This window comes from Athene noctua, chromosome 5, assembly GCF_965140245.1.
Source record: "Athene noctua chromosome 5, bAthNoc1.hap1.1, whole genome shotgun sequence".
NCBI classification, from domain to species: domain Eukaryota; kingdom Metazoa; phylum Chordata; class Aves; order Strigiformes; family Strigidae; genus Athene; species Athene noctua.
Genome location: NC_134041.1, coordinates 45,128,856 through 45,153,772, shown reverse-complemented (window position 1 = coordinate 45,153,772; position 24,917 = coordinate 45,128,856). Strand labels below are relative to the sequence as shown.

The 24,917-nt window shown below is 51.9% G+C and overlaps 1 protein-coding gene across 1 annotated transcript; it reads left to right on the top strand.

The window, feature by feature from the left end:
• Window positions 1–628: 628 nt before the first annotated feature.
• PITX3 (paired like homeodomain 3) lies at window positions 629–22,458 on the top strand. Its single transcript, XM_074907332.1, has 4 exons — window positions 629–701; window positions 15,101–15,241; window positions 19,951–20,156; window positions 21,159–22,458. The coding sequence occupies exons 2-4, from the start codon at window positions 15,133–15,135 to the stop codon at window positions 21,720–21,722; spliced, it is 879 nt and encodes a 292-aa protein (XP_074763433.1). The 5' UTR covers window positions 629–701; window positions 15,101–15,132; the 3' UTR covers window positions 21,723–22,458.
• The last annotated feature ends 2,459 nt before the right edge of the window (window positions 22,459–24,917 follow it).

Genomic DNA, 24,917 nt, shown 5'->3' with positions numbered 1-24,917 from the left:
GCCGTAAAGCCCGAGCGGGCTCGCCGCGCCGGCGCTGAGCGGAGCGGATGCCCAGCACGGGCCCCGGGGTGCCGGGTCGCCAGGCGGTGAGCGAGGCGCGCAGGCGACGGTGACGGCAGCGACGACAACGCTATGTAAGCGTGCACACACACGCGTACAGGCACACACGGACCCTCCGTGTGCGCCCGGGGCGGGCCGGCAGGGACCGCTCCCCCGGCCCTGGCGCGGCCGGGGCGGCGGCCCCGCGGCGGCGGGCCGGGGAGGGGCCGGGGGCGGGGCCTACCGCCTTCCTCGGCCAGTCGGGGGGCCGGGGCGCGGCGGGATGTAAATGAGGCGCGGGGCGATTGGGCGGTGGGAGCGCGGGGCGGGGACGGGGCGGGCGGTGCTGGACGGGGCGGGCGGCGGCGGGCGCGCAGCTGGAATGGGGCGGGCGGGAGCGGGGCGCCCGGTGCAGCTGGCGGGGGGCGCCGGCCGCCCGCCATAAAGTGAATGGCCGGGGTGAATGGGAGGCAGTCGGCTGGCGCCCTCCGTCTCCGCCCTCCCCGTAAGCCGCGGGCCGGCAGCGAGGCGCACGGTGCCCGGGGAGCCGGGCGGATTTACTTTCTGACAGCGGCAGAGCAGCCCGGGACGCGAGGCGGGGGCCAGTTTCGCCCCGCTCGCAGGATTAAGGCCGCCCAGCCGAGCCCGCATCTGGAGCCGCTGTAAGTGCCCCTCCGTCCCCGGCCTCCCGGCAGGCGTTACCCCCTTTTTTCCCCTCGGTGCCGGCCCGGGCGTGCGGCGCCGGCCGGCCGCAGCCCTTCCGACTCTGGGGCGGGGTAGGAGCATCCCCGGCGGGGCGGCTCGGCGCGCTCTGCCTGGCAACGCGGAGGAAACCCCGCTCTCGACCGGGGCAAGGGGCGGCAGCCAGGGGCATGGGGAGAGCAGACGGATGGAGCCCTGCCCTGCCGTCCAGAAAGGGTCCCAGGGCCGCGTGCGGCGGAGCTGCGTCCCCGGCGCTGCCGCGACCGCTGCCCGCCCGGCGGCGGGGCGCGGCGCTTCCCCCACTCTGCCCTTGCTGGGCCCGGCGGCCCCCTGCCCGCAGCAGCCCCGGCCGCCACCTCGGAACCGTCGCGGGCTCCTCTCTGCAGCCGCTGCCGGAGCCTCTCGCCGTTACTAAACTTAGTCATTTTCCACTCGGGCGAGCGGGGCAGGGGCTGTTTAAATTAGCTGAGGCTCGCTGTAAATAACGGCGCTGCGGGCTGCGGCTCAGCTGTCTGCAGGGTCCGGGGCAGAAGGGCGCGGGGAGCAGAAGCGAGGAGACGTCGCCGGGAAAAAAAGGAAGGCAGCCCGACGTCTTTTGGACAGTTGGATAAATGATATTTATGTAACGGGCTGGCTCCTGTTTACAGCAGAGCCGACCTCCCTGCAGCGCCGGGGAGAGGGCGAGCCGGGCCCCGCGGACGGGGCGAACCTGCCCCGGGACGGCGCTGGCTGCTGCGTACCGGTGGTCGAGGCTCCCGGGGACCCGACCGGGAGTAACAGACCTGACTGGGCTGCGGGTGAAGGAGCTGGGGGAGCGCCGACCCCCGCGGCGGCTCCGTCGGGAGCTCCGAGCCGCCCCGGCGGAGCGGGGCCGCTCGGCGCCGGGAGGCTGCGGGCAGAGCCGGCAATCGGACCTCCGAGGACTTGCACGGGCTCCACCGCCTCCCCGGCGCCGGGGCACGGTGCAAACCGGCGTCCCTCAGTACCGCCGGGCGCCCGGGGAGCCCGGCCGACCAAAGCGGGCAGCCGGCGAAGCCCGGTACCGGCCGCTCTCCCGGCTATTCCCCGCTCAACGACTGCGGCCCCGGGGGAAGGTCCAGCCCGCCGGCGCGGCACCCCCACGTCCTTCCCCCCCCCCCCTCCTCCTCCTCGGAGCTGGAGAGGGGGACGGCTTCGCCCCGGCTGGCCGCGGCTCTGGCGGGGGAGGACGGCCGGGGCGGGGGCCGACGCCCGCGTTCCGCCGCAGCTGCTGGAGCGGGCTGGGGAGGGGGGGGGCGGCGGGGCCCCGGAGGGGGGCGGCGGGCCCGGTGCCGCCGATCGAGGCACACCTGTCGGCCCCTCTCCCGGCGCCCCCGCGGCTGGACAGCTGAGGGGGCTGGCTCCCCCCGGGCAGCGCCAGCGCCCTGCAGAGGCGTTGACGGGGGTCGGTGCAGCCCCTCCAAGCCCGGCCCCGGCGGGGCTAGGCAGCCCGGAGCAGTAGTGCCCCGGCCGGAGCTCCCGGGGCGCCGCTCACCTTTCCCGCCCAGCCCGGCGGGTTGCGAGGTGCAGAGCTCGGCTCCGCAGGGGCGGCCGCAGAGGGGCCCGCTGGGGCCGGGGCGCGGCAGAGCCCCCAGCCACCGCACCCGGCTGGTGCTTCGAGCTGGAGGTGCAGGAATCGAAACCAGTCCCTCACCTGCCTCCCCCTTCCCTCACCTTAGAGGGAGGCAGCCTCTTGACCGAGGGGCCTGTGGTCCGTGCACTTTTTAAAGTAGAAAACAGTGCTGAAGGCTAAGAGGGGAATTTGACATCCCCCAGACAAGTTTGTGGGTGCTGCACGCCTGACCCGTGACCTGGAGCATGCTAGGGATGAAATGGCTCTATCCCCTCTACAATTTCGGGAGGTGCTAAAAGCAGCAGCTCAGGAAGGTGCCTTTCAGGAGTGTCACCCCTGTTCCTGGCCCACCTTCCAAAGGCAGGGAAAGGACCACCTTTTTGGTGATGGGATAAGGGTCTGTCTCCCTGGGTCCTGGGGCTCCCTCCCAGCCCCTTGGCCTATCGATGTAGCTAGAGGAATGGGTGTTTGTGCAGGCTTCGATGGTGCCTTGCTGTGAGGGACAAAGAGCTGCCTGCTGGCTCCTGAGGGACCAGCAGATCATAGTAGCTGCTTTCAGTTCCTACAAATGTCTGCAGAAGCAGAGCAGGGTTTGATTTTTTTTTTTTTTTTTTTTTTTTTTTTTTATTAGCAAATGGTCGCGCCATGCCTGGTAGTTCTTACAGGGAGCCCTCATGGGGAGATGACTTTCCCGATAGCCTGGAAAGGGGTCTGGATGAGGGTGGTGGTTTTTCTGCTGTTAGTGGTGTTACTGGGCTTGTGTGACCTGCAGCCCAGGCTCCCTCCATGGAAGCCCACCTATATTCCTGAGTTGTCTCCTGTCCAAGGCACTGGTTTAAAAACCAGTATCTCTCTCTGGCAGACAAACTGTCGCAAGCCTCACTTAATATCTATTACATTTTTATAAGAGCCTAATTCAGGCAATTAATAGATCTGCAAATTGTGACTGGATTGCAAAAGTATAGGTTAATGTAACCTATGTATAGTTGGCAAAAAAGAGTGGCATCATCTCTCTTTGTCAGATTGCTACCCAAAACCTTGAGATTGAGAGGTGAGGCTGACTTTGGAGACTGCCAAAAAGAAAAAGCCTGAAACCTGATCTAGGAGACTGCTCCAAAAGGAAGATGAGATGAGCTGGGGACATGAGGTCTGTCTCGTGACCTGGCACATGTGTCCCAGCACTAGGAACAGGGGAGGTACCTGGGCTGGAAATGAAATTCCACATGGGGAAGACCAGTGGTCTCATGCTGTGTGCCCTGCATCAGGAAGGCAGTGGGATGAGACTTTGGGGCCAGCCATGGAGAGAGGGGAGTCAGAAATGGGAGGCTGTGGTGTCTCTGAGCAGGCTCAGTCATAATCTGTCTGTTTGAAAACTGGAGACTGCTATTTACTTAGGGTCTGATGGCAGACGGGGCAAAGCTCTCCCTCCTGCTGTGGGCTGCCGGGGCTGAGGGCATCAGCCCGTGCCAAGCCTGGGCATTTGCTGTTGGCAGAGGGACAGCCTCTACCAACTGGCATTGAAGTTAGTGCTGAGACCATAGGAAAAACCCTCTCTTGTCAACAACCAGCTGAAATGGGCTGGGGTTTCAGACGACTGGAGAAAGATGATTTCTGAGGCCAGCCTGCCGCATTTCTCTTCCTCCCCTTTGTGTGCCGTTCCCCGTCACCAGCACCCCTGCCCTCCTCCCGCCTCACCTCTGAATATTAATGCCTCTGGCAGATTGGATAATAATGTGACTGGGAATTGAATGAAGCTGGTTATTAGCTCTGGGCTTCCTTGGGGCATTTAAGGGAGTCCACGGGCTGTTTCTGGAGGCTCGGCAGCATAAGGGACTGGGGCTGGACTCAGTGTAGAGGGGGTTGCTTCTGTGGGAAAGGATTTGCTTGAAATCCTTCTCTCCTGACCCTGGAGAAGGACAGGTACGGCAGCCTGGCCAGAGCCGTGAATTCCCATGGGATGGTCAGTGATGATGGATCTGTTGTTTTTTCAGTAACAATTAAATATTAGAAGTGGTTTTCAGGAAGGTACTAGGAGATCTAGCTGGGCAGAAGCTGAGAAATGTTTCTGTTACTATTAGGCTTTAAAAAGAGATGGGGAGTGAGCAAGGGAGTTTCCCCTCTTCCCTCCCCACTCGTGTCAGAGTATTGCCCAGCAGATTTGGGAAGAGGGCCAGTCCTCTGCACACTGAACAGGAGATTTCTTGCTGATTTTGCAGGGTACAAGTTCAAGCTTAGAGCCCTCATTTCTGAAGAGCTGCAAGTTACAAAGTCTCTCCTTGGGAGCTACCTAGTCTTTCCATAGGTGGATCTGTGAATGCTTTAGCACGAAGGGAAATATCCGTGCTGTGCAGAGGAGAAACTGGCAGAATTACTTGATCTGATCTCAGCCAGAAATACAACCTCTGTCCCTTGACCCTCAATCCAATGCTCTTCACTATCTCCCAGACCACAGCTCCACAAGAAAATAAACATTTACACCCTGTTAACTAGTGCAAAAGAGGCAGGAAACCAGAGCTGAATTTGCAGAAGCTGCTATTAATTTTTTCCACCTGATTTTTCAACTGTTCGAAGTGTTCAGAGATGAATTAACAAGGGTGTAACTGCTGGGGATCTCAGCTGATATGGGGAGCTGGGTCTTGCCTGCATTAAATTAACCCTTCAAAATCACCATCAGGGCTACTGTTACTGAGACACCTGTTTGTAAACCCCTATGAAACAAGTTCCACAATCTCAAATTTGAGACCCTAGGAAACACTTCTGTCTGCAGGATATAGGATGTATGCTGCTCTATTTCACATAGCCTCGATCCTGCAGACTAGTCTTATTAAATACATTTATTTGCTACTTGGAACTTCAGTGGGATGGTATGGGCTGGAAGGCTTAGCACCTGCAGAGCTATCTGTAAAAACTGAAAAAGTACAAAGATGAAATAAAACGAATGATGGGAGAATGTGTGGTTACTTTTGCCTCTCTTTCTCCCTCTTCATTCCTTTTCAAACAGAATCACCCCTTCATTGCCTTTTCTGCTTCCAGTGCTGCCACTTATGTGAGTCTAATTTTCTTAAAAAAGCTTATTCTAAATGACCAGTGAGAAGCTTGAGGATTTAACTGTAAATCAAGTTGACCTGTCTGTGCGTGGACGTTATTTACTCCTCTTTCTGAAAAACAAATAAACAGAGAATCCCTCCCAAATAAAGCAGTTCCCCACTTAGATTTGAACACACTTTAAAAGAAATCTCTTTTGTTTTAGCCATTTTTATTTCCTGTTTGTTTCTGAGCTTAGACTTGACAATGAAAACCACATGAAATTCCCTTTTTGTTCCATCAGTTTTATTTTTGGTGCCACAATATTCCAACTTCCAGTTCTGCAAGTTGGGGTTGGTTTTAGGTTTTTTTGGTATGCATTTATTGCAAGGTTATTTTTTAAAGTAAATTCATGGAAGTTTTTCTCCAAAATACTAGACTTTCTAGAGAACTGGATGTATCAGGGTGATTTAAGAACAAAAAAAAATTAAATCTTTAAGCTAAATTAACTGAGCCATAAGGGTCAGTCTGGGTATGGATCCATACCTAACCAGGGAGAAATTCCAAAGTGATGAACAATATGCACTTTTGTGTCCATTTAAAAGGTTTTTGCAGCTTAATTTGTGTTGGGTGAGTTTTATTAGCAGTGTTTAAGAAAAGCACAGTGCTTGAGTTCAGATGTGCCCCTAGTCCCCAGCCACGTTGGGAGGCTGTGGAGGCTGTTCCCACTACCCTAGAGCTGCAGGTGGGTTTTGCTGGCAGGACTGTTGCAGGCGGCTGGGTGAGGCAGAGGTATTTCTGGGTGTAAGGTCCCCATCCCCAGCGCAGGCAGGCTGGCTGGGCGATTGAAGGGAGGTGATGTGACCCAAGCCGCAGTGTTTTGAGACAGCTCACTTCCCTCTGCCCCGTCCCTTTTCTCTCTGAACAGCTTTGATGGGATTGCCGGAGGGCCAGGCTGGATGAGTAATTAGGGCTCTGCAGCTTGCTTTCCTACCCACCCAAACTGCGTACCTCCCAAGGCTCTGCCTGGGATGCAGCCTTTAGCAGATAGAAAAATGAAGGATTTGCGGGGAGAAGAAAAAAAAAACCAGACTTCGTATACAGTCCGTAGGCAGCACAGTGCATTTCAGGATCCTGAAATTCAAACCTCTTGTTTTGCTGCTTGTGATGTCTGTTGTGCCCCCAAATTTAGGGACAGAGCAGTTTGCCACGGCCCCAAGCAGGGCACCTGGATGAGAGACTGTGGGGACAGAGGGCTGCCAGCCTTCCCTGATTGCCCACCAGTCGTTCTTCGTTGCCCCTTATATGCACAATTTAACTGTTCGTTGCCGGCACACTGCATGAAAACCAGGCAGTCCGCGGGCCTGATCCTGCCAGTACAGGCTGCTTGCAAAACGCTGCAGGATCAGCCCCAGCAGTGTTTGCAGTGGGGAGGGCTGATCGCCTCCCTCAGCACCCTTCAAACAATGTCTGGGTAAACAGGCTGACCTTCAGGGCATGTTGCAAGGTCCATAAAGGCAGATGCGGGGCGGGGGTGGGGGGGGGGCAAGCTCAAGCATCCATCCCAGAGCCACCCTCCCCCTGCCCCAGCCCTACAGCCACAGTATCCCAAGGAAGAGGGGAGCAATACTGTGGGCTGAGATCATCCGTTTGTTTTATTCATGGAAGCCTGTGTCCTGCAAGGGTTTTCCTGCCAGAAAGCTTAAAAAAAAAAAAAATTAAATATAAATTGCTTGGGGGGGAAAAAAAAAAAAGACAAATCATCAGGAAACCTTACAGCCAGGCACAGCAGACATCGGCTCCCTCCGGCGTTGCGGGTTTCCACTGTGAGACAACACATCCCTTGGAGCGAGCCAGGCACTTCTGGGCTCTCGTTGTCTTAGCCAACAGGGCTGCTTGTTAGCCACGGTGGCTGGCGGGGCAGTCACAGCACCCTTAAGCAGTAGCTACTTTTCCCTTTGCAGCCCTGCAACCCTCTGGGCTCCACCAGGTTGTTTCAAAACAATGATCCAGCACCACCCCCCACCCCCCTCAAAAAAAAGCTTCTTTCTAGCTGTCGGTTTTGCCAAGTTTTGTCACAGAACAAATGTTTATGATCAAGTCGAACTTCTCCAGAAGGGATTTCTAGCAGAAATGCTGAGGGATGGCGGATGCGGGCAGCTCAACAGCGCATTGAGGTCAGCCAGCCATAAGGTTGTGACGTGCCGACAGCATGGCGGGATCCTTCCTGACCTTCAACCCCCTGCATCACCCGCTTGATTAGGGGCTTTCTTGAGCTTGTTTACTAATTGTGAGAATCATTTACATCTTTGGTAATGTCTTGAGTCATCTGCTGCCCTCCATCTGCATACAAAACTCCTGACAGCAGCTGGAGTCATAGAGCTCCAGTCCTTAATCTTGGTATCTGAGCCTCCCTAAAACGGGCCAACTTTATAGCCACAGAGATACAGAAATGACTCTGCCATGTTGCTACGAGTGCAGCCCCCACAGGAATCAGACCAGTTTCCTTTGACTGCCAGAATAATTAGTCAAATTCATACAATCACCCAAGTAAATACAGCAACACATATGATCTGCTGGTGCAAGGCCCTGCTGCCCTTTGCTGCTGTGCGAGCAGTGCATGTCCCTCCCCCAAGCTGCAGGCAGGCTGCCCATGCCTCTCACTCCTGCCCGGGATCCTGGATTGCAGCTGCCTCATCTTGCTCCCAGCCACACTGCTGCTCAGCTTGTGGGTGCAAGGGAACATCACGGTCCCTCGCATGCTGTGGCTGTGCAGCTATTTCTCCTGTGAAGATGCCGGCAGATCCCGCAGCGCTGGCATGGGGAGCTCTGAAGCCAGCCTGTGGGGGCTGCGAGAACAGGCAAGGGCAGGCAGGGATGAGTGGGGTGCGTACGTCCAGGCCAGGCCAATACCAGTGCTCTGTGTTAGTGGGTTCTTTGTTTTGGTTGTGAGATTCTCTCAGGCAAAATTTCTTACTGAAATTAGTCTATTTGCTCCCTTCACCAAAGCAAAGGGATTAATTTCCCTGAAGGACTTTTCTTCCCGTGTAATTACAGACCACGTTCTCGCTCCCAGCACTCCTGCATCATGGAGCCTCACCGCACCAGCAACTTTGTGCAATTGCTATTCATTTGGGCAAAATCAAACCTTTCCTGATTTATTTTGTTCCAGATGTCTAACAAACAAGCCATAACAAAGCATGGGTTTATTAATACAACTATATAGTCTGTCAGAAAGAAAATCTCAGTCCTGGCTGATGGAGCCAAGGTGTTGAAAGCCTTGCTGAGGCAGAGCATCTAAGGGATAGCACAAATCCAGCCAGACATGGCGAGACCTGCAGTGCAATGCTTACAAGAATGCAAAAAATACAAAAGTTTCGTTTAGGAAAAAAAAACTTTGAAGAAAGTCTGGCAGAACTTTCCTTCTGTGTTAGGATTAGCTCTTCACTTCCAAATTCTGAGTGCCATTTCAAAAACCATCCAGGCAGGCTAAGGGCAGCACCGGCCTTCAAAGATACTAGTGCAAATAGCTTGCTTTAAGCCAAGCCAAAGCAAGTTTCCCCATGCTTTAGCTCAGCTGGATCTGCACCAGTCCAGTCTGGGGGCCACAGACACACCCATTGGGGAGGATGATGTGTTATGTACGGTGCATGGTTACATCAGGGCTCTTCCCAGCGCAGGGGCATGGTGCGGCCCATCAAATAAGCGAACAGGACACATTCCATTGTGGGCTTTTTTTGCTGCGGACATGGGTATAGAGCTGTCAATCCTTGGGACATTTCCACTGCGATAATCCTCCGGAATACGGGCAATTTATTAACCCTCTGCTGCCCAGAGCAGCGGTTTCAGCCATCACCCTCCTCCACAGCTGGAGGCTCTTGTCAAAGCAGAGGAAGCAAGCGGCTTGCTCTCACCTTACAGGCTGCCACCAGCCCCCAGGGAATGCATTAGGCAGTGTCTAGCAAGGCCGGGCATTTCCCTAGCACCTCTTATCTGAGGATCTGGAAGCACTTAGAGGAATTTTGCTTCATTGCCTCTACCAGCTCAGATTGGCTCATTAACATAATTTCTGAGATGAAGGATGGAGTCCCAGAACAGCCGAGTGGTTTTACCTACATTATAAGCCAAGTCAGTGACAGCACCTTATCTCCCCATCCTCTCCCTGCCTTCTGTTATCAGGAACTTCTCTGTGGAGCCATGCACAAAAAGAGAAGAGAGTGGAAACAGCCTGGACACCCTCCCCAGAAAGCCAGCCTGTGCTGCCAGCTTCGGGGAGGAAGCCTGTCAGCAAGGGCCTGGGCTGCTGCAGTTAGCATGGCAACATGCACTGCCTTCAATGTTCTTACAGCCCGGAACGTGTGCGGGGCAGTGCCAGACAGTCCAGGCAACTTGCTCCAACAGCAGTAAGATACTAAGCTCCTCAAGGAGCTCTGGCAGTTCCTACTCATGGGAGGAAAAAACCCACAAACCATGTTCCAGGCTTCAAAGCAGCACACCCTGCTAGGAAACCACAAAGCACCAGAGCTCAGGTGTTAGTGCCCATCTGCAAGGACTAAATCGAGAAACAAAGTTTATTATAACCTGTGACTCAGCCCTTGCTGGAGGTTGATGATCCATTTATGAGCGTGCGCCCGAAAGCGCTGCTCAGCCAGCCTGGGGCTGTGCACAGCCTGAAGTTTTTGGAGGCAGGCAGCTTGCTCTCCTGTCCTGTAATGGCTCTGTGCTCTGGGTCACTGGCTGGCTGCTGCTGTTTATCTTCCAGTGATTAATGGTCACTCTTGGTTCCTGCTGCAATTCCATTAAGATTAGAGACTCAAAGCTACACTGAGATGTTTAGCAGTGGGTGGTGACCCTGGTCTCTCCACAGTTGTAGTTCTGTAGTCTTGAGGAAGTGAAGATTAACTCTTGTCTTGTGTCCCATCCTTTTTGCTTTCTAGCTGCAGGGAAAGAGCCCCTTTAGGTCGGCCAGCAAAGAGAGCCTGGCTCTTGAGTCACTGTGTGATTTCATGTGCTGTGCAGACTGTGGCACTTGAAATCCCAGCCCACAGGCACCCTGCTGGCATCATCCCCTGAACAAACGCATGTATCTGGAGAACAAAATGCACTTCCAGGACGGGACAGGTGCAGCTTCAGCCCCTTCCCCTTTTACATGGTGCAGAAGAGGCAGGGGCTGCTTCACATTAGCTCAGACCCTTCTAGGCACCAAAGCAGAGAGGCAGATCATCTTCCTAAAAATGTACAGTTAGAGTCCCAAATGTTTATCTCTGCTAAAATCCAGCCAGCACACAGGGAACATGAGCATGAGAGGAGTAAAGCAATCGGCTAGACTCCATCAGGAATCTAGTTACTCCCAGGAATCTAATTTATGGGATTGATGGAACAGGAAGAGACAGCCCTGACCCTAAGACATCTAGTGTAACATCATACCTTAACCTCAGGGGATGGAAGAAGGAAAAGAAACCACCTTCCCAACTGATTGCAGAGCACTTTTCAGCCTGAGGGATAACCCTGAACCCTTTGTGCAGATGAGCAATCCCAAGCAGAGGCTGCAGCTACCATGGCCCTGGCCAGAGGCAGCAGGGCAAGCTCACAGGTCCATGGGGCTGTGCCAATCTGCTGGAGGAAGCTTGGCCATCTGGGCTTCCCTCTTGCCCGTGAGTCACCAGTGGCCCATGCGCTGCTGCCTATGGACACCAAGTATCAGGTTCCTGCTGAAGCACCTCTGCATGCCCATGGGAAGGCAGATAACATCAAAACAACCCAAGAGACAGCTTTTCCCCTCCAAATCAACCTGCCAAAGCAGGTTCAGCAGGTAGCCTGCTCCCCAATGGTAGTGCAGGGAGTTGAGCAGCAAGCACTTGTCAATCTGAAGGCAGCTCTCAGCAGGCAACATCCACATCGCAAAAGCCACCACTGTAATTAGCCTTACTTGGTCACAGTCAGCCTTTATGTTTCTTCCACGCCTCTAAAAAAAAGCCCAAACAAGCAAAGGCATCTTTGCTCCCAGGTGATGGAGCAGCATATTACTGAGAACCAGGAAAGAGGTCACAGGGACCCTTGCTTGCTCTTTTTGGGTAAACAAGGTTGCACTTTTCCTCCTGCCCCAATGGCCCTGGCTTGGGCAGCCTGGCATTGATGCAGAAATAGAAAGGGGGTGAATTTGAAAGGAGAAAAAGCCTAGAGTAAGAGTTACTCTCTTCCCCCTGCCCTCCACCCTGCCTGTGGGGCAGGATGGCAGCTCCCCGTCCAGCTGAAGGGCCCTGCGCAGGTGGCTGCTGGTGCAATTGCACAGTCGCCAGGGAGAGGATGCGCATGTGTAGCGACTGGAAGAAAAGGTATGCTTGTTATGGATTTAGGAAACTTTATCTTGAGAGCAGTTACGTATGTTGATAGGAGGAGTTTTACAAAACTGAAACCTCTGAGAAGCCTGGCTGCATGTTGTTAGTATAGGAGCTGTCTCTAAAGAAATCATTCTTTTATGTTAAAAGAAAGTGAGATGAAGATTCAGATGGAGATCATAAATTTTATTTTGTCTAAAGACATTTTTGAGGTGCCAATTTCAGTAACTCCCTGAGACCAGGCAAACAACTTAGTAGAAATGCCATGAAGGTTTAGCCATGAAGGTTGCTTAATGTCTCTGCCTAGAGTGCAGTCTAGCCAATGTAGAAGAAAGCTCCTTTAATTAAATCTGAAAGGGCTGTATAATCTGGAATAATACCTACAGCCTTTTGTGTCCGTGGCATGGGGTTACCTCTGGGTAAATACATTGGTACAGAGCTCATGTGCTGTCCTCATTGCAGACTTTTCCTGTGGTACTCCATAACCACGCTGAGCAGACCCCCATCTCCCTTTGCTTTTGCTTCTCTGCGACCTGCTGAGAAGGCCTTCCTTGATGCCACCACATAGGGCACATGCAATAGGTTTGTAATTATATATATATATACATACAAAATCTTCTCTCTGAAATCCTCCTAGTTTTAAATTCATTTCAAAAAGCAAACTTGTTCTGAGCCACACTTCCCAGTTTCAACTTGAATACAGGCCACACTTTAAAACCAGTTTGACTCTAGGTGCCCACTGCATCTCTGAAGCAGGCCAAGCAGCTGCTGCTGCTTGTTGTTGTGCCCAGCAGCTTGGATCAACCTCATAACCGCTACACTGGTGCAGTTCAGGATGGGGCATGAATTTTCAATACTGGGACTGGGTTCCCCTGAGCCTTGTACCTTGTGTTGTAATTTACGCTTATGGAACCCTGGTTTTCCCATCTCTGCTCTAGTTTGCACAGATGAAAGCAATGCAAGATGTGCAAAAAGAGTCCTAAAGCAAACAGGACCCTGTGCAGGAGGACACTGTCCTTCAGTTACAGCAAGGCAGGAGTCTGAATTCCTCCTTAAATCTGGTCCAGTACAGAGTCAAGCCCTAGAAGAGAGGAAATTGTGCTTGACAGATGCAATCATATGCAAATGGCTGTAGAAGGGGGGAAATTATCATCTACAAACATTGGGCAGAAATTCCATCTGCCGCCGCCTCAAGAAGGGCTCTTAATAAATTCTGAGACAGCAAAGTGACACACATCTTAATCAAGACTTAATCCATGGAATTAATTCACTGCGCGTTTCTGCATAATTCTAAGAGTAATGCTAAAAGCCGTGGCAATATCAGCAGCAGATGGACTCCCCCTACTTCATGCAAAGGTATTAAAGAAAACACAGCCCCTGTCACATCACTTCGTGTACGTACACATGGCAAAAAGCAATAGGGCTGTGCCCTGCTTCTGCCAGGAGCTTGCACAGCCGGTGGACATCAAAGGTCAGGCTCACTGCAAGGTGGAAATGGAAACCAGCCTCACAGCAAAGATGGAACCCCTGCTACTTCTCTCCCACAGGAGAAACCCGGAGCATGGCAAAGGTCAGGGAAACCAGCACCAGGTGCCTTCATTAGCCACATCAGAGAGTGCTGATTGAGGCCAGTGTCGAGACAGATTCGTCAGTGCCTGGGAAAGGCTGGGGATGGAGGTTGTGTGAAGGGGAGAGTGAGGGAAACTGCTGGTGGTTTTGTGAGTGAGATCTGCTGCAGAAACCAGGCAAATAACTGTTAGAAATGGCTCCCTGCCCTCTCACCATGGCCCAGGAAGCACGCTGCAGGTGTGGGGGTCAGGCTTGCCAAGGGCCCTGGTGGCAGCCCTGCTCAAATCGACAGGAGGTTTTAGACAGCTCTGAAAATACATTCTTAGTCACTGTCATCCACCTCTAAAGGAGGTGCAACAGCTATGCGATTAATCTCTGTTTACATGTCTAAACGCTAGTGCAGTCCAGTTGAAACACTACCTTCAGCAGGCTCCTTCCCCAACACATACGGATTTGAGGGGCTGGGCAATCCTTCACCAGTTAGAATACAGTCTTCAGAACTGATCTCCACCTGCAATTTGGAAGCCCCAGATGCCTGATTCAAATGCCCCTAAATCCAGGGGTCCCAGATCCTAGCACAGTGCACCAGCTACTGTTATTTTTTAGAGTGAGAGGCTCCCTAGCTGGGAAGGAGGTATTAACTTGTTTGACCAGAGTTTCAGGAGCTGGTGTGGTCCCCTCAAAACAATCCAGCCTTCAGAAACCATTACACCTGCATTGGTGGCAATGCATTGTCCTGCATATGGCAGGGTTATGATCTGAAACTGAGGTTAAGGGCTGACACGGGGCCAGCTCACCTTTCCAAGGTGATGTGACTGGGCTTGTAGCACTTACTGCTTCGTGCCTGCCTCTTCATGAGTGTCCACTTTGGTCCAGAACGAAGTGTTGCTCTCAGCCAAGCTCTTCTGGGCAATACAGGTGAAGGATGTGGGGGCCCTGAGGAAGAGCATGATGAGAATAACTAATCCTGGGACAGAGAGGTGTGAAAAGAGGTGGGGGAGGAGTCCCAGTGGTACCTGCAGTTGCAGGGAACAGCATCGCCAACTTCCCAGCTGGTATGTTTTCAGCCAGGGGAGGTGGCTTATGGACACAGAGTCACTTAACGGGACACAGGGAGCCTTCAGCCAGGATGACCCAAGACTGGAAGCAAGCTGCTGCTGCAGACAGGATCACTCATTCCCAGGCACCCTAGGGTGTGTAATGCAATTCCTGTGTTAATTCAGGCTCCAGAGGTCCTTATGTACCCCAAATGAGTCCACTTGCACTGCCTGGGTCCCTGCTCACAGCATTTGCTGTGCAGGCACACATGCCTTCCCATCAGTGCCACACATAGGAGTACTTTCTTTCGGGATGTGTGCGCGTACACCTATGTTAGTGCTTTCTGGACAGCTTTACTTGGGTTTGACCAGTTTGCAGAGGAGCAAGGGAGAAAGAGGAGGGAAGCTGGGCAGGGAGGATGGGAGAGGCGGGATGTCTGGGGAGGGTGCTAACAGCCCTTGGCTGGCCCAGAACCACTTCCTCAGATCTCAGTTACACAGCATGCTCCCAGTGTTGCTATTTCAGTCTGAATGTCACCTATAAATTGGAGGCTCTTTCTCTGAAGGCTGCAAATAGAAGTGTCACTAGATGATCTTTGATTTATAGGGAAGCTCAGCAGAAAGCCTGGCATGTCCATTTTCCAGCCAGGAAATTTGAAGGGGTCCAAGGATCACACAGGGATCCTTTACTTTTCCTAGACCTTTCCTCAAGGGTTGGCAAGTGCTTCCCAGAGGGGGTGGAGAGAGATCACACACAGAGATTCATCTCCCTAATCACCCTGTGCCTGCTGCTTTTTCAGATTCCTCCTCTTCTGCCACCCATCCCTGCCTCATGGATTTCAACCTGCTGGCAGATGCGGAGGCTCGCAGCCCAGCCTTGTCTCTCTCGGACTCCGGAACCCCTCAACACGAGCACAGCTGCAAAGGGCAGGACCACAGCGGTGAGTGCAAGGCTCAAGATGCAAGAGAGGCCCTTACCTGTCCTTGTGGGTGGATCCAGATGGCCAGTGGCTTGCAGGAGCTGGCTGTGGTGCTCCCAGGGACACGCTGAGCTTCCTCTTGTACCACGAGCCAGCACAGTGCCATGGCGGCATGCCTGTCCCAGCAAGCAGGGGGAAGGCACAGGGGTGCATATCACGATGACAACCATCAGAAGAGTGAGAGCACCATCCTGGCGATGGGGTTGCCAGGCCCCAGCTGCAGGAAGCCACCGTTGACCGGGGGCACAGCCCATGGCAGGTGGGAGTCAGGCAAGCTGGGTCACTGCTCAACCAAGATTTTATCATACTTACCTAAACCAGGTCACCAGAGCAGGAGAGCTCTCCCCACAACACAGGAAATCTCATCCAATGCACAGAAGGCTACATCTAGTTACAAACTGCCCTTGTTTTTGTGTTTTTTTAACTGTTTAAATTACTTAGGTTAAATCTTCCCATGCTACAGGTTAACCTCAGACTGAACTTTCCAGGTTCAGGCAATAATGAGGAAGAGAAATACTGTCTTGGCCCTGCTTTCATTGAAAGAGCCTGGTCACCTGTGCCTTGGTGCAAGGCTCTGCCGTGGGCTCCTCCTGTCCCAAGGAGGTGCCTCTGACCATTCCCAAAGGCTGAACAAACACCAAGCCTACTGCATTCTTTGTCAGGCTCCAAAAAAGAAACATCACCATTCACACCTGCTAAGAAAGCAACTACCAAATGCTGTGGCTTCCCTCGATTTTGCATCTGTCCTGTGACTGCTCCATCCCATGTTAACTCTGGATGTGGCACGACAATGCAAAGCTGCTTCTGCCAGTGCGAGGGGAGGCAAGGGCTGGGGACAGCCTGCTGCTCCCTGTATAAAGCCTCCAGGCTCATCCACGTGCAAAAGCTAATAAGCATAATGATTAAAATACCCCAGAGTAAGTATCGTGAAGGGAGTTAAACTGGGATAACTCTGGTCAGAGAATCCACCCGTCAAATTCCCCACTACATGCGTACCTTAGTTGGGCACATCCCCAAACTCAGTGGCTCCTTGTCAGCTGCTTTGGATGCATGGCGGTCATCTCCATTCAGGTGGCCTTCCTGATCAAGCCCACCCTGGCACACTGCAGAACTGCCAATTTAGGAGCTGACTTTTTTTTCCATTAGGCGTGAGCAGCTAATTCCAGCTATGACTGCAGTCGTTTCATTGAGTGGGTGAATGTGCACAAGATATATTCCACAACCTATTTTGGGTTGACAATAAATGCTGGGTGCCTGGCTACATCACTCCCCACTGTCTCAAATGATCTAGAAATAAAATGGTTCTGGGAGGTGGGTGTTTGCCAGTAAGCACTACCTGCACGCAGAGGCTGACAGCTTGCACATTCACATCAGAGAGGCCAATGGCAGCCACACAATCACCAGTGTCGGGCAGAGCAGAGCACACCGCGAGGTCTGCCCAGGATGCGACAGGGCTACACTTCTGGCACTTCTTGCCTCTCCTCAAGAGAGCAGCCTCCCTGCTCCTCCTTGTCTCTGCTTCCTTCATCCACAGAGTAAGCGATCCTGAGGAAGGAACACAAACCTTGCTTGTCTGGGCGCAGTTCTCAGGGATCCAATGTCCTCCGATGGTGTGACATAGTTTGTGACACCCTCTTTTGTTAGGTTTCATCAGGCAGCACAGGTCAGGGGGAGAGCAAGGATGGGGAAGGTGTGGGGTCCCTTGTTTCCCTGTGTTGCTATGCTTTTGGTCCCCACTGCAATGCCCAAGCTCTGCACCATTTACAGAGGGCACTTTTCCCCTGTCTAGAGAAGAAGGGGAAATGGAGATGACACTCCCTATAAGCAATGCTCAGAAAGACCCACAGGTAGCACGTATGGAAACAAAGAGGACAATAAGAGGAACATGTACCTGCAGGCTCAAGGTCAGGATTCCTACAACTCCTTGGACTCCACAATATTTATGGCAAGTTCTACACCAGAAGGTAGAGAAGATGAATACCAAAGAAAGATACTTGGTGAGCTCTTCCACTCAGATGCAGCCCATAAGCTAGTGGTACCTTCACTCCATTCTCCTTCCCTCTCGGTCTTGTTTCTTCCTACATGAAGAAAAGCAGTCTTGAGCAGGAGCTCCTGCTTAGGGCACAGACTCCTGCTTGGCAGCAGCCCCTTCAGAAATCTGCATTTGTCATGGGCTCCTGTGGGAACATATGCCCTGTATGCATTGGGCTCTTAACCCAGACTTAGCAGATGAACAAACCAATCAAGCATTGTCCCTTCATCTATAATGAGCCATTCCTAATAGCTAGCTCAGACACAGTGGTATCACTCCCCTTTTAATCTGTTTTAGAGATGGATAATGTGGAAATCTTCCTCTTCCAACACTGGTATAGAGCATTGAGCTAGAGAAATTAGATTTTTCTCCTTGGCCAGAACCCTATTAAGAGCATGCTTCCAAGAGTTCTGTTGAATGTGGGATCCCCACGTGAAGATGCTCCTGGGAACAAGGAGAGTACCACGAGACAGATCCTACTGTTCCACTTTTCAGGTCCTATGGCTTCATCTGTTTCAAGAATGCACTGGGAAATTTCTCATCTGAGTACACCCTGGATGGAAACATGAGCTGGTCCTGGCACTGGGAACAGGAGACAGCACCTTCCTGCTTAGCAGAACCAATTTGCACTCTGCTGTTGAGAGCCATAGCCTCTGGCCATCAAGCCAGAGCTTGATCTCCTCGCATCAGCTTTTCTGCTGGTGGATAGCATTAAATGTGCCACAGAAGCGGAGGCAGCTGGTGGGAAGCCCATGGGGAACCCACATTGCTCCAGTCAATGCAGCACATACCCTCCAAAACAAACCTTTTCTGACTGCACCCAGGCTTTCTTCCATGAAGAGCAAGTACCTCTCCTGCAAATGCTCGCTGTGACTCCATCATTGCTCCCTTTAGAGGAAGACAGGTGCAAGGAGGATTTTCCCAGGAGCAGCAGGAAGAGGTTTCTGAATTAGCACGCTGCCATAGGAACAGGGTAGTGGCATCAAGGTTCTTGGGACAGAAGCATCTCCCAGGGCTGAGCTCTGTTAAAGCATCTGCTGAGCTCTGTTAAAGCACTGCCCTGCAGCAGAGTTCCTTCTCTGTCAGGGCTTGGATACTTTTCAACATCTCTCTTAGACTTTCTCTTTTCCATTTAGCTTTTATGGGGCATATTTTTGCAGAGCACATCCAACTGACTTGAGGAACCTTTTTTTCCCTCATGCAGCTGTATTCCATGTTACCATTTCCTTGCCTATTAAGGGGCTGTACAAGACGCCTTCCATGTTCTTCTGGACTTTGAAGCTTTTAAAGTTAGCTTTCACTTAAAAAAAAACACAACCAAGCAAAAAACCCCTTTAATCTGAATCTCAGCAGAATGATGCTCAGATTTTTAAAGGTTCTTCTCCCAGATGCAATGCTTTGGCAACTGTTTGCAATAATTTCTACTTAGTTTAGTTGAGTATTTTCCACTGTAAAAGAACGCCTCCTCTTCCTGCTGAAAACCTGATTTTCAGTTGGAACTGCTTCACCTTGCTTCTAGATCAGAGTAAGGAGGAGGTGAACATCAGAAATCATTTTCACTGAATATTATTCTATGGTGACTTGTCTTGATTCCCAGCAGAATTAAACACGAGCTGTAGATTTCCTCCCTGTAGTTGTCCTCCATAGATTGCCCAAGTGCTCAAACATGACATTTTATTTTGATGATGGAAGATACTTATATTTGCATTCTGTCCCTGTTTACAGAGTACTGACAGCCCAAGGAGGTGCCGTGGCACAGGGAAGTACCTGGCTGCCCACCTCCTGGGCCAGAGCAGCCCAAAGTCCACATTAAGTCATGGGCTTAATACCTAGGAGGAGGCTGAGCTGTACTTTACAGTTAGATACCAGTGTGAACACTGGAGAGTTTCAAGATGTTCATTTATGGGGCAACGAAATTAAAGATGCTGCCTCTAGGAGGGGGATCTCAGAGTGAGGAGGGTGGCGGTGGTGGAAGGACAGGGAGATGCTGGAGCACTTCATGGTAAGGTCTAAGATAGGCCTTTTCCTACTTTTTAAAAATAAAAATATGTGCACCTAAGTAAGAAAGTAGAGGAGTAAGAAGGAAAACAGGATAAAAATTTGTGCTCCTCAGGTTGCTATCATTGCTCCTTAACTTGCTATCATTGACAATTTGCCTTTTCCCTTCACTTGTCCAAAAAGTACTGTTGGATTTTTTGCTGTGTTGTAAGTGGCAATCTATGTTCAGTTTTTCTAAAGGGCACCTTAGGCAGAGAGTTTTAAGCAGAGTAGAAAACCGCTGGCCTGGGTAAGTTCTGCCACCACCACCCATCTTAACTGCAACAAATGAAAACCAGAATTTGGAATTTTGGAAAATCCAAATCAGTCACTTGGAAGCTGAGATCCATTACAGCAGTTAAACGAAGCCAAACTGTGCTGCATCAAGGGGCCATTAGTTTTGCTGCTTGCAAGGGCAAGGGAGGGAGATGGGACCACTCCTATGGGTGCAGCTGGAGCTGCTGGTGGCCGCTGTGCCTCACTGAGCCTGCGGAGACCTCACAGAGCATGCACTGGTTGCCCCAAGGACGGGCTGCCCAAATGCATCTGAGCACCCAAATTAACCCAGGGGATCTCTCCTATCTTTCTGTTTTCCACACAGACACCGAGAAGTCCCAGCAAAACCAGACAGATGACTCCAACCCTGAAGACGGCTCTCTCAAGAAGAAGCAGCGGAGGCAGAGGACACACTTCACCAGCCAGCAGCTCCAGGAGCTGGAAGCCACTTTCCAGAGAAACCGTTACCCAGACATGAGCACCAGGGAGGAAATTGCAGTCTGGACCAACCTGACAGAGGCACGAGTCCGGGTAGGACTGCGGCCCTCCTACCTTCCTGGGCCCAAGCTTGTGGGGAGGAAGCAGGCTGTGATACAAACCACCAAGCTGTCCCGCAACCAAGGAAGAAATTAGGGGCACTAGAAAATTTCCCTGTCTTGAAAACAGCTCACCAGGCTCTATGCCAGAGATTTGGCACATCCAGCCACACACATACCCCATGCTGGTGCTGCCTTCCCCATCCAGTGCCACCTTGCAGTAACACAGGGAGATGCAAAGCCCAGGCTCTGTCCCACAGAGCCCCACCAGCTGGCTGCCCCAATGTGGCAGATCCCTTCCTTGCAGTGCCATTGTCCCCCAGCCTTAGCCTTACTGAAGGGCACTCTTTGGGGTTCCCAAACAACTGTGCAGTCACAAGCATAGCGTGGCAGGGCTCCAGCTGGAATGAGAGCTCTCTACTACTAGAAATATGAGTTAGCAGCACTGTGAATAGCCTTCCAGCAGCTTCTGTGCTCTAGGAAGTTACACTGTTTGAGTGCCTCCAACACTAACAGATTTTCCTGTTAGAAGACAGACTTCTAACATCCCACCCCAAGCTGGTCCTGAGGTGAAGTCAAAACAAGAGAGGTTATTTCCTCCACTCAGCAGCTCTCAAACCACATCCCCCAAATACTTTGCTCCCAAGTCACACAACCCCAACCTCTCCACCTGGGCTGTGGTCACTTGGAAATACAGCAAGCATTTTCCTCCCTTTTCCCATATAAAGGGCATCCTTTTGTTGAGGGAGGTGGGTTATTCTGTGCATTGTAAAATGGCAGTAGTTGGGTTTTGATCTAGGTGGTGATTCTCGCTGGGAGATGATCCTGCAGCCCAGACATGTTGCTGCAACCCTTTCCTGATGCTCAGCCCCCCAGCTCCTTGGGAGCATTCCCAGCCCTTCAACAGCTCTCACCTTGCTGGGCAAAGAGACTGGGACAAGGTCCCTTCCAGGGATAGCCTAGAGCAATTCCCATCCCCTCCCTCTCTCTCTCTCAGGTCTGGTTCAAAAACCGCAGAGCTAAGTGGAGGAAGCGGGAGAGGAACCAACAGGCTGAACTGTGCAAGAACAGCTTCGGAGCCCAGTTCAACGGACTGATGCAGCCTTATGATGACATGTATTCCAGCTATTCCTACAACAACTGGGCCACCAAGGGGCTCGCCACCAGCCCACTCTCAGCCAAGAGCTTCCCGTTCTTCAACTCCATGAATGTCAGTCCCCTCTCCTCCCAGCCCATGTTCTCCCCACCCAGCTCCATTGCCTCGATGACGATGCCTTCATCCATGGTCCCTTCCGCGGTGACCGGAGTACCAGCCTCCAGCCTCAACAACCTGGGAAACATCAACAACCTGAACAGCCCAAGCCTCAACTCTGCTGTCTCATCCAGTGCCTGTCCTTACGCCTCAACAGCCAGCCCCTACATGTACAGGGACACATGCAACTCCAGCCTGGCCAGCCTGCGGCTGAAGGCCAAGCAGCACGCTAACTTCACCTACCCAGCGGTGCAGACGGCAGCTTCTAATCTGAGCCCTTGCCAATATGCTGTGGACAGGCCCGTATGAAGGACTGCCCTCCGCCAACCAGGGACTTGACCTTAGCCTGACAGAAGGAGACCTTTAGCCCTACAACAGTGTACGTCCTGCAGAGAATGAGAGCAAACATGAGAGAGCAAGAGAGAGAGAGCACACGCAAGTGGCAAGCAGGCAGATGGACCTCTATGAAGATTTGTCTAACTATTGTATGGTGAATTTTGACTGTCTTTCCCCTCCCAAACTCCTTCCCCTCTTGCCCACCAAACCTCCTCCTTTGTGGTAAAGAAACCAAACCAGTCTACTGGAAGCCCCATGGGGAAATAGGAGCCCTGACATGCAGGGTGCCTGACCCACAGGCAGCAGAACCAAGTGTGTTTTATTCTGCCCCTTCAAACCCCAAAGGGGTAAGCTCCCCAAATCCCCAGGACAGCATGGGCAGCCACCCCCTGCAGGGAACAGCTAAGGACAGGGCAATGCAGGGGCTGCCATTCAGTGCTTGGCTGACGCCTTTTACCTGCACATGTGTGAGATTTCAGTTAAAGATGTCTTGCCCACTTACCTATCACATAGCCAGTAAGGAAAGCCTTGTCTCGGTCGATTGGCATTTCTCTTTATAATGCATATATATACACATGACCCTTCAGACTTGAAGCCCTTAGGAACTGGGAGTTGTAAGGATATAAAATATGTGTGTGTGTATATATATCTTATATATATATATGCAAATACATATATAGACACTAAAATATGCTTTTTTGTTTTGTATATGAAATAACTTACAAAGTAGACCTTAAAACCAAAAACTCTGTAAAGCAAGCACATCCACCAAGGCAGCATCCTGCCCATCATGCTTTACTGCTTCAGTCGTTTCCAGTCAGACAGAAACACCTTTGCCAGTGTACATCCAAAGCATCTCCTTTTGCAACAATCAGCTTCCCCTTGCACATCTCCTTCCCTTCCCTTCTCCAAATCCCATTTCCAAAAAAGTTAATAAAATAAAAGTTGGCACAATCCCTTTAAGGCTTCTGCCTGTCTGGTTATTGAGAGCACAAACCTGCATGTGAAGACTCAGAAATCAAGTGCCAGCAGCCCAGGTGAGAGTGAGCATACTTAGGAGCACCAGCATGAGGCAGCCTGAGTGAGAACAGGGCCTGAAGCTTAGAGGAGCCATCTCTGTTCCTCCCTTAAATATCAAACACTCAGCTCTTCAGTACAGCGGGCCTGCAGACACAGTATGAAAGGTAAAACAAGCCCCTCCGTGCATGCACTCACTGGGGCAGGAAGGTCGACCCTCTGTCGGCTCAGGCTTCCCCGTTGTGCTAGATGGGGCCAGTACCTTTGCGCTCCTGGCAGTGCAGGGCAGGGGAGCCCTTCCAGGCACTCCTGCTCCAAACAGCAGTTCCCAGGGGAGAGGCTGGCTGCAGCAACCTGCCCTGCTAGCCTGCCTCTGTGCAGTTTCTGTTGGCAAAGCTGTAACAGAGGTGGCTGTCCTGAGATGTATGTGCACCAGGAGGACCTGCTGCTTTAGCCAGTGTAGAGGGATGCAGAGGGCTCATCCAAGGGCCCAGGGAAAGCTCCATGTGCAGAAGGAGAGCAGGACATCCCTCCCCTGTACAGCCTCCTTTCCCTTCATCAGGCACATGCTCCAAGGGAAAAGCACAACTGCGATATTTTACTTTTAGCAAAAAACAAAACCCTTGCCACCACAACTGCCTTGCTTAGATGAATGGGACAGAAAAAGCTGGCATAAACCCGGTTTCTGTTATGTTGTTAGTATGCAGAGAGGAAGCAAGTTCTTTGCTCAGAAGGGATCCTCAATAGGACATAGTAAGACGTCCCTCACAAACAAAGCATATGAACTACTCAGTCTTTGCCAAAGCCTATTTCACAGGGAGCAGCTGCTGCTTAAGCTATTGGTGAGCAAATGCTGAAAGCAGTCACAGGTGTCAGCCCAACTTCACTGTAACATTCTTTGCTCTGAGCTAATCCAAAATGAGGGAACCAAGTCACCCTGCACTGAAACAGCTACCACTGGAAGCACAACCCTATCTGCAACATGCATTCAAAGATCAAGCGTAAACATCTAAAACATAGATGTAGCGCATCCAACACATGACCACTCATTGTAACCCAGATCCTACCTTGCTGCTGGGCACCAGTGCTGCTGAGGCAGCTTCAGTGATTAGTCTCCATTGAGTGCTGAGGCCTCAATCCAGCAGCCTTCCTACCAAACACATGCCTGGTCTTGGTGCTGCTGTGCTTAAGTCCCCTACTATGACTCTTCCCCCTAAAGGAAGAAAGAAGAGCCTGGGCTTCTCGCTAATATCCTCTCCTCCACTGAGCCTGACTCACAGTTGAGTCCAACTCCTCTCCTTGATAACCCAATCCAGGTAGTGCCACAATTCTCTCCTATTCCTTGATGAAGGAGATGAGCTCTTTACACACCTGCTCCTTCCCTTACACTCTTTCAACACACACTGCCCCTCCACCCTGTGCTGATCTCAAGGCAAAGCCAGAATAACCATCTCTCATGAAGACGCAGCTTTGCCTGAAGAAGAAATTGAAGGGAGACCCAGCTTCCCTTTCACTTGGGCGATGTGACTCTGGAAGGAAAGAAAATTCTCCCTTCTCTTCTCCCCAGCTGAAGCCAAGAATAACATGAGCTTCTACCTCCCTTTTAACCTGCTCTAGCAGCTGTGATTTTTCTTAAGCAGCTTCTGAGCAGCTTTGGTTGTTCTCCATGTTGCTACAATGGTTGTGAAGATCCTTGTCCCACAGAGAAGATGAGGTTTGGTTAAGGTGGGGTTGTATAAGGCTGGCTGCTGCTGACTGTTGCAGGATTCAGCCGATGAAAAATATGGTCAAATATACAGAGCAGAAGGCCAGCTCCAGAACATGGTTCTTATGATCTATTGTTGGAGCCAGGGCAGAAAAGTCAAGACCTAGTTTAAGTACTGTTTTTTCAGCCTGAGGTTTCCCATGCAGTCATTTCAATTAATGTTATACCAGACCAGTTTGATTCCTCAGCAGGACAGATTCTGTCAGTGCCCACATCAGGCAACTGGTGCATGCAAGTGTGTGGCCAGTGTCTCTGCAGGCTGGCTAATTGATTCAAGTTTCTCCTTCCCAGTCCTGTACAGAGAAGATGTTAGGGTCTGTTTCTGCAGTCAGAGGTATTGCACCGTGAAAGATCCAGACCAGATGGCAAACAACACACCAGCTCTG

Bases quoted from the DNA above. Each gene is read 5' to 3' on its own strand.
- PITX3 (XM_074907332.1), top strand. From the start codon at position 15,133: ATGGATTTCAACCTGCTGGCAGATGCGGAGGCTCGCAGCCCAGCCTTG. The intron at 15,242-19,950 runs GTGAGTGCAAGG...TTTTCCACACAG, and splicing joins CAAAGGGCAGGACCACAGCG to ACACCGAGAAGTCCCAGCAA. The intron at 20,157-21,158 runs GTAGGACTGCGG...TCTCTCTCTCAG, and splicing joins TGACAGAGGCACGAGTCCGG to GTCTGGTTCAAAAACCGCAG.